Source organism: Mustela putorius, unplaced genomic scaffold, assembly GCF_011764305.1.
Source record: "Mustela putorius furo isolate JIRA1106 unplaced genomic scaffold, ASM1176430v1.1 tig00000228_pilon_pilon_pilon, whole genome shotgun sequence".
Taxonomy (NCBI): Eukaryota; Metazoa; Chordata; class Mammalia; order Carnivora; family Mustelidae; genus Mustela; species Mustela putorius.
Window position 1 is genome coordinate 38699890 of NW_025421322.1, and position 12994 is coordinate 38712883.

The window sequence follows — 12994 nt, forward strand, 5'->3', positions numbered from 1 at the left end:
ATTTATGCTTCCATTTAAATGGTGTGCACTAGCGCGTTTAACTCCTTGGTCCCCACCTGTGGTGCGTGGCTAGCACCTGGGACCCCAGTGACACAGGTCACTGCCATGACCCCCAGGGGACTACCGAGGAGCGCTTTCAGACCTGCTCACACATGTGCACGCTCATCAATCATTCCAGCTTTAAATGCAATGAAATACCATTTTAAAAGATCCTAAGATTTCTAAAAGTTACACTGACAAACCTAATTTAAAATCTCCAATTTTTACTCAAATTTTATTCAGTATTTGATGAATAATCTTTATGAGGGAAAGGAAAATACTTGGGTAATTTCCCAAACTAAAGTACACCTCAGAGCAGCCAAGCCCTCAACGCCCAGTTAGCACCTTACCGGATTTCCAGACAGCCCAGCTTCAGAGCAATGTCCTGGTCCACACGGTCAGCCACCTCTGACATGTAGTCGCTCTTGACCTGCAACAGAAGAACGGGAAGACAGTGCTGCGTTAGCAGAGCACGCGCAGAGTCGCTCGTTCCACAACTGCTTCTGGGATGTCGCTCACATCCACCAGACACTGGGCCAATAATTGTACTAGACGCTGGATATAAAAATGAGTAACACCAAGAACAGCTATGGAAATAAAATGGACTTCCTGGGAACGCATCTAATCCAAGAGCACTTAAACTTCAAGAAGCAACAACGTCACCTGAATCGCAAGCGGCTTTAGACACTGCGCCCCGCGCTGTCACAACGGAAAGCAGGAAGATCTCCAGTTCCAAGCGAATCCTCAGGGGATGTCTTTTCTCAACTCAAACTACAGTCCCCCCAGCATTCTTTGGACCCCCATGGCAAGGGCAAAGAAAATTTACATATTTCCAAACCCGTGTAACTCTGCAACTAACACGTCCCACCTCACCACCCCGAATGTGAGTAATCTGCAAGGTCACAACACGTGTAAAATCCAATATAGCAAGGAGACTCTTGGAATGGGCACCGACCAGTGTTACAAGCGACTGATGACTCACTAAATTCTACCTCTGAAACTAGTAAGGCCCTTTATGTTAATTAAATTGAATTTGAATCGGGAAAAAAAGAGAAGAATCCAGAGGAAGTCCACAAGCACCTTCTGAGGAACGGCTGTGCTCGGTGACGGTGAGTGGCGCGCTGTCGGCTGACCTGAGAGCATGTGACCAGAAGAATACACTTCCCGAGACGAAACACAGCAGACCTCCTTCTCAAGCAGCATTAAGGGAGCAACACGACGTGGCCACAGGGAGCGCCACTCTGAGCCACAGTTGGGGACTGTGGCCACTCCCAAGGGGGTCCGTTATTCCCCACAGCAGCACTGTGCCACGAAGACCACACTCCACTCCTGCAGTACAATTTCGGCAATACAACATTTCATGCAAACCTGTCTTGTCCCGTCTTATAGAAGTACTTCAAACACCCTGGATCTTGTCTCTTAGTGCTCAAATCTGAAGTATTTGCTCTCGGGCCCTTCACAGATAAGGCATGATAACCTCTGCCCTAGAACAAAATTCCAAAGACCCTGCTCTTCAGCTACTACCTCCAAGCTGTCAGCTCACTTGCTGAAAAGACTTCTAACCCCCGATAAACTCTGTCGACCTTCCACCAAGTGTGTCATCATCGTGACCTTCCCCTACAAAGACCCCCAACCTCCCAGTCTCTCATTAGCCCTTTATTTTAACTGCCTGACAAAAGCAGCGCCGGCCGAAACACGCCGGCCACCTCCCTGCGCTGACTGCTGGGCGACTAGAGAAACCCGAGTGTAGGACGAGCTCTGCTCAGGCCGGACCGCCCGTGGCCGGCTGAACTGCCCCGCCGCTCGGCAGCGCTGGCCTAGGAAGTTTGCCGACCCACTGACCCACACTTCCTCCGGCCCATTCACCACCCTCGGGAGAGCCTTCAGAAGGGAATAGCCTCTCCAGCGCACCAAGAGGCTACACCCAACGCGCGCTGTACTTGCCGACTCACTCCTTTGTCTTGAGGAGGAGCGACGACCATGGCCATGGGCAACCCCATGCTATTTCTGATCTCAACATGTCCTCAAAACCTTGGCCTTATTTTCTGCATTAGCACCTAGACCTAGGCCGTTAATAACAATGGTTAACAGAATGAGTGGGCAAATGAATGAACGAATAAAGTCTTCAAATTGGGGTCTGGGTATCTCTGCAAATATCACTTTCCACATACGTAAGCAACAGTAACTTCTACTGTTTACACAGATTAGGTATTTACGACTGACTCAGTGGATCTGATTTACTCAATCCACTAAATTAAGTAAAAAGCTTTAATCCTAGAATCATTTTGTTTATACTTCAACTGGCCCTTTCTCCTATATAGCAAAAAATAGAGAGAAACGTCAAAGGTGAACTTTTGCATCCTAAATAGGTTTATTACCGCACACAAAAATAAAGGCACAAGAGGTACAATAAGACATGTATTTCCATGAGTCAGAGAACAGCACGGTTGTTCTGACTGAACCAGTCGATCTTAGTTCACCATTCGGTTAGGACTTCAAAGAAAGCACAGCAGAATATCAATTAGCTGCTGAGTAAAATTCGTCATTACAAAATTATCTTAAAGATTAATTACAATGTTTAAGCACGTTTCACAGGTGGGAAAACGTAATCACATACTTTATTTCATTCATCAAAACCGAATGCACATTAGTTGCAAAAATGCACAGAGAGGAAATGACAACTTAATTCCTGTAGAAAACCCCATCATGAACATGACCTGAAAGCTCTAGGCGTTGTTCTCTATCAACAGTGCACTTCTCTCGGCGCACGGTGCCGTGTCCCCACGGTCTGAAATGATCTGTGCGCCCTGCAGAGTGGACTGACCCCACACAAAGCCACCCAACAGACCCTTGGCTCCCCACATCCCTACCGCAAGCCTTGGGCAGCCTGTGTCTGCAGGAGCACAGACGGCAAACCCCATCCACAGATGACGCTCTCCGAAACCACCACGCACGTTCACAGACCGAAGCTGTGCTCAGGTGTCTTTCTTTAGGACTCAGAGTTCAACTACACTCCATGTTCATTTCTCTGATAAGACACTTCTGACTGCCTCTCATCTACTGACTTCCAGAGGAACTCACTGCCTTTTGTCTGTGAAATAAATGCAATTTATTGAGCATTTAAGTATATGTGGATAAAACTGCTTCAAGTAAGCACACCACGCTCCCTGGCCGGCAGACCTACGTGTATGTGACGTGTCCTGGAGTTTGTCGCACCACCGTGAGAGGACAGCACCGCCGCCCCCAACTTAAAGGCTTAGAACAAGGGGCACCTGGGTGTCTCAGTGTGTTAAGGCCTCTGCCTTCGGCTTGGGTCTGGTCCCAGGGTCCTGGGGTCAAGTCCTGCATCGGGCTCTCTGCTCAGCAGGGAGCCTGCTTCCCCCTCTCTCTCTGCCTACTGTTCTGCCTACTTGTGACCTCTGTCTGTCAAATGAATAAATAAATTCTTTAAAAGAAAAAAAAAGGCTTAGAACGAGCCTAGAGAGAATGAGGGTGACAGCAGAGGGGCTGCCTGTTATTCAAGGAGCGCCTGCCAGGGCCGAGGACCCGCCCTGTCACAGATGTCGTCTGCAATCTTTACAACAAGTCTTCAAGGCAGGGGTTAGTCGTCCCATTTTACACAGAAAGATCAGGGAAGTCAGGTCACCCGCGGTCACACAGCGAGTGTTGTAAGAGTGAGGGCTCAAGCACCAGTTGGCCGACCCTACAGTGTGTGGCCGTATCTCCTGCAAACTCTCCCACAGCAAAGACCACAATCTTCCTCCATGGGAAGACGACGCAGGGTAGGTGAAGAACACATCCCGCCGCCCGCAGGGGCTCACGAAATGACTTCCCACACACCGCCTGCTTCGCCTGACATCATGTCACAGTCTCTCTTTATGCCACAGATAGCTGCTGTACACTGTTCCCAAGTGCAGCACGGGAGCACGCATCTTCTAAGAGAAGACCTCTGAGAGCTGGTGTTGGTTTTGCTTGCTGTTAAAGATTTTATTTATTTGTTTCAGAGAGAGAGAGTGTGCGAGCAGGGGAGGGCTGCCGGGGAGAGAGAACCCCACGCTCCACGCTGAGCACACAGCCCGACGTGGGGCCACCTCACAACCCTGAGATCACGCCCCACGCCAAAACCAAGAGTCTGCGCTGACCATCTGAGCCGCCAGGAGTCCTGTGTTTGGTTTTTCAAATTAATCTGCGTCCATGTTGATGTCAATTTCCTACTTCGAGAAACACCGTGTGTTTGGACGTCCTTCTGTGGCAAGAACTGTTTATATTCATGAGGTTTTTTCTTCTTACTCTGTGAGAGAATCAAACAACCCAAGTTCTATAAATCCTCCTAGTGAGTGACTAAGCTTTAAGGCTGGTTCTGGGGGTCCCACGCCCAGTGATCCTACCAGTGTGATAGTCTGTCCAAGTCCATGAGGTGGGCTGAAGGCAAATGTATAATGCCTTCCCGTTTCTAAAGTCTTTCATACAGAGGGATGACCAAGAAATGTGTCGAACAGAGCAAGTATGCAAGGTTTACCTACATGCTCAATACCATGAGTACTTCTTGAAGTATACAGAAGTGACAAAAGAAGAAGAAAGGTCCATTACTCAATCTATCAAATAAGTACAGAAAATACACCTTCAAATAAGTCAGACTTGGACCCATATGTATTTTACCTTTTTGGGGGAAAAATGACAACTGACAATTCCCACACTGAAAATGTCAGGTATTCAAGACAGCATGGTACTGGCACGAAAACACACATAGACCAACAGAACAGAGTAGAGAGTCCAGATACGGACCCTCAACTCTATGGTCAAATAGATCTTCAACACAGCAGGAGAAAATATCCTGTGGAAAAAAGACAGTCTCTTTAATAAATGGTGCTGGAAAAATTGGACAGCTATGTATAGAAGAATGAAACGTGACCATTCTCTTACACTGTACACTAAGATAAACTCGAAATGGAAAAAAGACCTCAACATGAGGCAGGAATCCATCAGAATCCTAGAGGAGAACATAGACAGTAACCTCTTCGACATCGGCCACAGCAACTTCTTTCAAGACCTGTCTCCAAAGGCAAAGGAAACAAAAGCAAAAATGAACTTTTAGGACTTCCTCAAGCTCAACAGCTTCTGCACAGCAAAGGAAACAGTCAACAAAACAAAGAGGCAACCCACGGAATGGGAGAAGATATTCAAAAATGACTCTACCGACAAAGAGCTGATATCCAAGATCTATAAAGAACTCCTCAAACTCAACACACACAAAACAGATAATCATGTCAAGAAAATGGGCAGAAGACATGAACAGACACTTCTCCAAAGAAGACATACAAATGGCTAACAGACACATGAAAAAATGTTCATCATCACTAGCCATCAGGGAGATTCAAATTAAAACCACATTGAGATACCGCCCTACACCAGTTAGAATGGCCAAAATTAGCAAGACAGGAAACAATGTGTACTGGAGAGGATGTGGAGAAAGGGGAACCCTCTTACACTTGGTGGGAATGCAAGTTGGTGCGGCCACTTTGGAGAACAGTGTGGAGATTCCTTAAGAAATTAAAAACAGAGCTTCCCTATGGCCCTGCAATTGCACTACTGGGTATTTACCCCAAAGATACAGATGTAGTGAAAAGAAGGGCCCTCTGCACCCCAATGTTCATAGCAGCAATGGCCATGGTCACCAAACTGTGGAGAGAACCAAGATGTCCTTCAGCGGACGAACGGATAAAGAAGATGTGGTCCATATACACTATGGAATATTACACAGCCATCAGAAAGGATGAATACCCAACTTTTGTATCAACATGGACGGGACTGGAGGAGATTATGCTGAGTGAAATAAGTCAAGCAGAGAGAGTCAATTATCATAAGGTTTCACTTACTTATGGAGAATAAGGAATAATATGGAGGACATTAGGAGAAGGAGAAGAAAAGTGAATTGGGGGAAATTGGAGGGGGAGAGGAAACATGAGATACTGTGGACTCTGAGAAACAAACTGAGGGTTTTGGAGTGGGGGGTGGGGGGATGGGTGAGCCTGGTAGTGGGTATTCAGGAGGGCACATATTACAAGGAGTACCAGGTGTGGTGCATAAACAATGAATCTTGGAACACTGAAAAAATAAAATTAAATTAAAATGTTTTTAAAAAGTCAGGTATTAAAAGAATAAAAAATTTTAAAAATCTCCCACATGGAGCTGCCATTTCAAAATGTTTTAACTGACAGAACGCTTTATAGCCAAGAAAATACAGATAAGGATATCAATTTCTGATAATGCAAATATCTGAATAAAAACTTGTAAAGATAAAAAATTCAAATAAAAATCACAGGAATAAGAAATCACACATCCTGGTACCTCAGAACTTCCCCAGGCACTTCCAGATTCTACTCCTCAGGGTGAGGGACAGCTCCCACCTTGGTATCTCCTTTCAACTTCCTACCGGAACTCCTTTTGTCAAGTAAGTCATAATTATGCTACAGGTAGTATGTCCAGGACAGGACGGATGGAATATGCAGGTAACACAGGAACACGTGTTTGAACTGCGGGGGTCCCCTCATGCATGGGTTTGTTTTTTTTTATAAACACGGTACAGTCCTATAAATGTATCTTCTCTTCCCTATGACTTCCTTAATGACATTTTTTTAATCTCTAGCTTACTTTACTGTAAGAATATTGTATATAACACATACACCATATAAAATATGTGTTAATTGACTACATTATTACTAAAGTTTACTTCTGATCAGGCTAGGCTATTAGTAGTTAAGTTCTGTGGGGGGGATCAAAAGTCATACATGGATTTATGACTGTGCAGGGGGTCAGCACCCGTCACCCCTGACATTACTTAAGGGTCAACTGTACTCATTTTAATCTTAAATATTTGTAGGGGAAAACAATGGGAACTCCATGTCTGACCCATGCATCCCAAGAGCTGAAAATTTCGAGTGCCAAATGATTTGTATATAAGTTCTACATCGATACAATTTGAGTTCATATGACAACTTCTTGACCAAACATGGGCCTCGCTCTTCTCATAATGGCCACCACTATTTGCAGAAGGTTGCCAATCAAATGCAATTCTTTCTGAAATGAGATTTCAGAGAGATAACAAGGAATAAAATGTTATATGGCAAAGGAAAAGTTTGATTTTGGGGTTAGACATACTTTCCTTGTTTTAAAATGAGCCATTAGCTTCAGCGTCAAAACTTAGTTTTATAACTTTTGCTCTACAGTGAATAGGGTTATAATAAGATTCCAGTTTATTTTTAGAGTGTGCAGATTAATAGCTTTCAGAATATTCTAAAATGGGTCAAAAACATTTGGTGAATCACTTGCAGTATCTCACATTGGGACATCTTTAAATGAAACTGCATCCACAGGATAATGTCCAACCAGTAACCCAACCCTCAACACACCCACTGGCACACTGCTTTCTGCAGGACACCATCCAGAACCATGGACAAAATGAATAGTGGGCACCAATGAAATTGTAAGATAATAAAATGAAGGTAGTTTATTGTAAGTGCTCTCTGTTTCACAGGATCAGAATGGTGGTAGAGGCAATCTAAACATCATTCTTTTATTTCTACCCTGATAAAAGAACCAAAGTAATAAAAAATATATGTTCTTCTGAAACAGAGATCACAAAACAGGTAACACTCAGGAGTGTTTACCAGTTGCCCAGCTAGACCCTAAAGATTCCCACATGTGAAATTCAACAAAAGAACAGCTCGTAACAAACACACAGGGACATGCATTACTAAGAGTGTAAGCCAGCACCAACAGACGTCAGGTCCAAGAATTTCAGATGTTACAATTCAGAAGAGACATGACCTCTACAAGAAATGGTACAGAAATAAAGGCAGAAAAATCAGCAAACCGTAAGAGCCATGAATGATGGCCTAGTGGATTCTCTTAAAGGGGGAAGGGACACACAACTTTAACACATGCTAGATAAGAACTCAACAAATGCATTACCCATCCAAGCTGGTTGCGGCTGAGAAGAGTTGGTGATGATGTGATGGGTTTACCTGAACTGTAGATCCCAGGGGGACAAAGCGCTGAGACAGGAGAAGGAAGTGGATGCACAGGGAGGGCAGCCAGAGAGGTTCTAACGTGGACCCGCGCGGAGGCCTCAGGCCAAGTCATGAAGAAGGGAGAAAAGGCGAGGTCCGAGTCAAAATCATAAGACATTTCCAGAACTGATGAAAAGAGATGAGCCCCCAGGTAGAGGGAGCACATCACAGACCAAGCAGGAAGAAATGAGTGGAGATCCACACCTGATTTGTAACAGAACTGCAGAACACGAAGGACAAGCTGGCCAGAGAGGAAGGACAGACCACCTTCAGAGACAGGATGACAGCCAACTTCTCAACAGCAATAATGAACATCCAAGCTCCGAGAGAGAATGCTCCCTGGCCTGACCTGTACCCAGAAGCAGGAAAAACGAATCCCAGCCACATGGGAGGCCTGAACAACACTGCCAACAATCTCGAATTCACGGGTGTTCGTCACCCTCTGTGCCCAACACTCACAGAAGACACGTTCTCCTCCAGCAAAACCAGAACCTTGAAACAACCTCAGCAGGTGGGAGGTGCTGAAACAGGTCTAAACAAATCTGGACTAGCATCAAATGAACCACAGACTCTAACCACAGTTCAAAATTATTCTAGAAATGAACCACACGGGATCCATGTTTAAATAGCCTTATGATAACTTCCATTTCCACCAACACAGTGGACCAAATGTCCTGATGAGACTGCTCACTGAAAACAACTAAAAGCGCAGAATCAAACATTTTTAATCTTCTGGAATGCTTCTATGAGCTGGGTGACATACAAAACAATATGCAAATGCGAGTCAGGCCGCTGAGGGAATGCAGAGGGCTCGGGGGTCTCGGGCAGCTCGCACCCTACGCCAGAACCAAACACGCACTCACTGTCAAATGTGACCAACTTGCAAGGGGAAGTAAGCAGGGGATGACGGACACATAGGACCGTGGCTGAGTGCATGGAGTGAAAAGTGTGGGGGCAGGGGTGGGACAGGGACGGGGACCAGGAGACAGCAGGTGTGTTCTCTTCATCTGGGCTGTAGCATCCGAGCACTCACGCTAGTACTAACTATCACACCTCACAAAAGCATACACATATTGGGTGCTACCAAACTAAATAGTTAAAAAGAATCAAGGTTATCAAATTCTGGTCCTCCTAAAAATGGATCCATTTAGCCTGGAATCCAGTGGAAATATACATACACATATATGTATACACCTTACATATTTTCATCAATAGAAAAAAGATTTTAAAAATTATAGAACAGGTGTCATTTAACTCTGAGGCTTCTATTAGGTAACTTATCCCTGAACTCAGTGAAAATTTCCACACTCAAGTTCTTACAAAATACGAGTGCAAGCTGTACAGCCATTCTGGAAAACAGCATGAAGGTTCCTCAAGAAGTTGAAAATAGAGCTATGACCCAGCAATCGCACTACTGTATCTACCCTAAAGATACAAATGTAGTGATCTGAACGGGCATGTGCACCCGAATGTTTATAGCAGCAATGTCCACGATAGCCAAACTATGGAAAGAACCTAGATGTCCATCAACAGATGAATGGAGAAAGAAGATGTGGTATATATATATCTATATACACACATAATGGAATATTATGCAGCCATCAAAAGGAATGAAATCTTGCCATTTGCAACGTGGATGGAACTAGAGGGCATCATGGTGAGTGAAATAAGTCAGTCAGAGAAAGACAATTATCACATGATCTCCCTGGTACGAGGAAGCTGAGAGGCAGGGTCGGGGGTCGTGGGGAGTAGGGAGGGAAAAAATGAAACAAGATGGGATCGGGAGGGAGACAAACCGTAAGAGACTCTGAATCTCAGGAAACAAACGGAGGGCTGGTAGGGGGTGGGGAGTGGGGATAGGGTGGCTGGGGATGGACACTGGGGAGGGTCTGTGCTGTGGTGAGTGCTGTGAAGTGTGTAAGTCTGATGATTCATGACCTGTACCCCTGGGACAAATAATACATTATATGTTAATTTTTTTAAAAAGGGAAAAAGAAGAGAAAAAAAGGTTCTCACAAAATACTTCAGATCCATTCACAATTAAGTAGACCTTGGCTACAAACAGCCGCTGAAGGGCCACAGTTTTATTTATGCTGTGTGTGTGTGTGTATGCGCGTGCATGTGCACAAGTGCACGTGTTTAAACAGGGGAAAGCTCTGAACTCCTAGCTGATTTCCAATGGTGGCATGAGGCCTGTCCCAATCTTGGTCCTGCCTACACAAGTGAGCACACGGGTCACCTGTGACAGCGCTGGAATGCCCACGTGTGCAACAGGACAGCTTCTGCACTGAGAGCTTAGCACAAGGAGCTGAGTAAACACATAGGTCCTTGTCAAAGCAGCAACGCAAAAACCATGCTCCTTGCACGACTCTTGTTAGGTCAGGGTAGAAACAACAGTAAGCATGTCTTCTCCCACGAGCAGAACCACACATGTTCTATGCAGGGCGGCGGTAAGCGCCAGCATCAGCATCACAGCTCCCGCGTGTGCGGACGCGGCTGCGGCGCTTGGATCAGGACGGACGCACATATCTGATGCTCCACACAACTTATCTGAGGAACCTCTTACCGACCTTACCGAGCAAGGCTCCGGTTCCCCTTCCGGTAGAGCCCTGCTCCGATGAGCACCCGCACACACGCCCGTGTCCGTCTTACCTTTACCGTGCGCCCCTGCAAGGGTAAGCATCATGGTGACTATCGAACTGCCCACAGTCCACTGTTTCTTCCGCACCCGCTGCCGACACTGCCACACGCGACCCGGAGGGTAGGAGTGCACTCATGGCTCTTAGTACAGCTGCCAACTCACTGGTGGTGACAACAGTCCTTCCCCTGCCCTCCCCCTGGACTCTGCACACACCTTTACCTCCCTCTGTCTCCTGTCCCTGGGACACGGGCATGGATCAGCCTTCGATGTGGGCAATGGGCGGTATCACAATGGCTCTTGTATTTCTTTTAAAACACAGGTCCGTGGGAGAATACCGTAAAGTCACACAAAAAATGACAGCAATTATTTAGGATAAAGATACTTTGAGTAATGTTTCAGAGTATTCTGGGGACTTCCTAAAAATGTGCCAAATGACTGAACAGCTGTAAGAGATTAAGAAGGGTCAGGTTGTGAGAGAAAGTACAGGAACGGAGAAAGCAGAGGGTGGGGTGGAGGTGCACGGGACAGAGAGGGACATGTCCCGTCCCAGAAGGTGAGCTCACACGCGTGTCATGTTCACAGACAGTAACTGCCGACTGCTCCAGGGCCTGGTGCTGCCTACAGACCAATGTGGAAGACTGGCGGGGCACGGGAAGGACGGACAACCCCACCTCACTCACGGGATAGGTGACAGAGCTGTGCATCTTACCCGATGGGACAGCTGGGCCGCTGCACGCACGGTGAGCGCACGATGGGATGTGCGCTCCCCACCTCTTGGGTCCTCTAAAGACTGCTGAACAACACAGACCGTGGTGAGAGAGGTCTCCGGAGGAAGGGGAAGCTGGGGCCACACCAGCACACGCGGTACTTTTAGTCGGAGACAGAAGCAAGGTCCCGTCCAAGGAGAAACAAGGGCAGCAGGTCGCAGCGCGGGGGGACCAAGAACGCGGTCGGCTGCGAGGCTGGCCCCAAGTTATAAAACGGAGGGACTGCGAGCCAATGAGGCCTGACTGCGAATTGTAGAGATCGGTGTCACTAAAGCAGTCATGGATTTCCTCAGGGGTGGATCATCTCAAAGAAATTACGCCAACAGTGACAAAGATCAGAGACAAGAGCGAGAACACAAGGCAAACCCACCAGCTAACGCCCGTCACCTGCTTCGCTCCAGCACGAGGCTCGTCAGTCGCCGCCGCCGAGCTGGGGAAGCACGCCCCAGGGCAGCTCGTAACCGAAGTCACCCCTGTGGTACGAGCGGGTCCCCAACAATCTCCACTGCATCAAAACTTGACTCTCCTCTTTCCGTGTTGCCAAGTGCAAACCCCCCTCCCATGCAACTCTGCGTCGCGCTCAACCTCCCCAAGCTCCCGTCAGGCCCCGGCCCTCACGCTTCCCGCTCCCGATGCGGTGAGAAAACAGGCCCAGTACCTGGGAGCAGCGTCCTGGCATCCTGCGCTCACAGCGTGGGTCTCCCCAGCAGGAACCCGCAGGTTTCTCACATCAGGAAAGAAAACGACCTACCCGGCTACTGCCTTCCTTCTGAAGTGAGCCATGTCTTCTCATTCCCGCCATCAGGCAGCTGGACTGATGCAATCCACACCCTCGTTTTCGCGTCTGATCCCGTCTCCCAATCCCATCAAATCCACTGCTGGATGTGCTCCAGGCACCCCTCTGTCTCCCCCATTTCTTGCCTGCATGGCTGGAGAGTCCCCTCACCTGCTGGCAGCCGCCTTAGACCCATCCGGTCCATGACGGATGCCAGCGCCATCAGTGTGGTCTGACTTCCCAAGGACAAAAATTCTCCTCGAGACGTTCACGGACTACATTCCTTAAATAGCTCCCCTAACTCTGCGGGAGGAAACCTACAGCCTTCCCTTTTCACGATGGGGGCCTCAGCTCCTCACCCCTTTCTTCTCCAAACTTTTTAACTCAGATTAAGATGCACCATGTTTCCGAAAGTACGACTCTTCCTCGTCTGCGAAGCTGGGGACCCCTCACATGACCCCTCCCAGGACAGCGCGTGGGCTCTGCGCCTCCACGGGGTCAGCAGAAGCTCCCGGCACGGCCATGCCCTCTGCGCTTCCCGACAGCGGGGGACTGAGCACGCGTCCTGTTCGCAGGAGATCCCCGCCCGGGTGAGGAATTTAGGGTGCAGACGATCTCATTTAGTTCCTCTGCGCTCTTAACCAACCACAGACAGATAATAAATATTTCTATTAAAACGAGGAAGGACCCCGTGCTTCTGGCT

The 12994-nt window shown here is 47.4% G+C and overlaps 1 protein-coding gene across 26 annotated transcripts in view; it reads right to left on the reverse strand.

Annotated features, from left to right (window-relative positions):
• PTK2 (protein tyrosine kinase 2) overlaps positions 1-12994 on the reverse strand; it is a 246281-nt gene that overhangs the window by 129098 nt on the left and 104189 nt on the right. For all 26 annotated transcript variants that reach the window (XM_045078169.1, XM_045078191.1, XM_045078190.1 and 23 more), the window contains one exon: positions 390-469. In XM_045078169.1, the coding sequence (XP_044934104.1) occupies positions 390-469 (80 nt within the window). The remainder of the gene's footprint in view (positions 1-389; positions 470-12994) is intronic.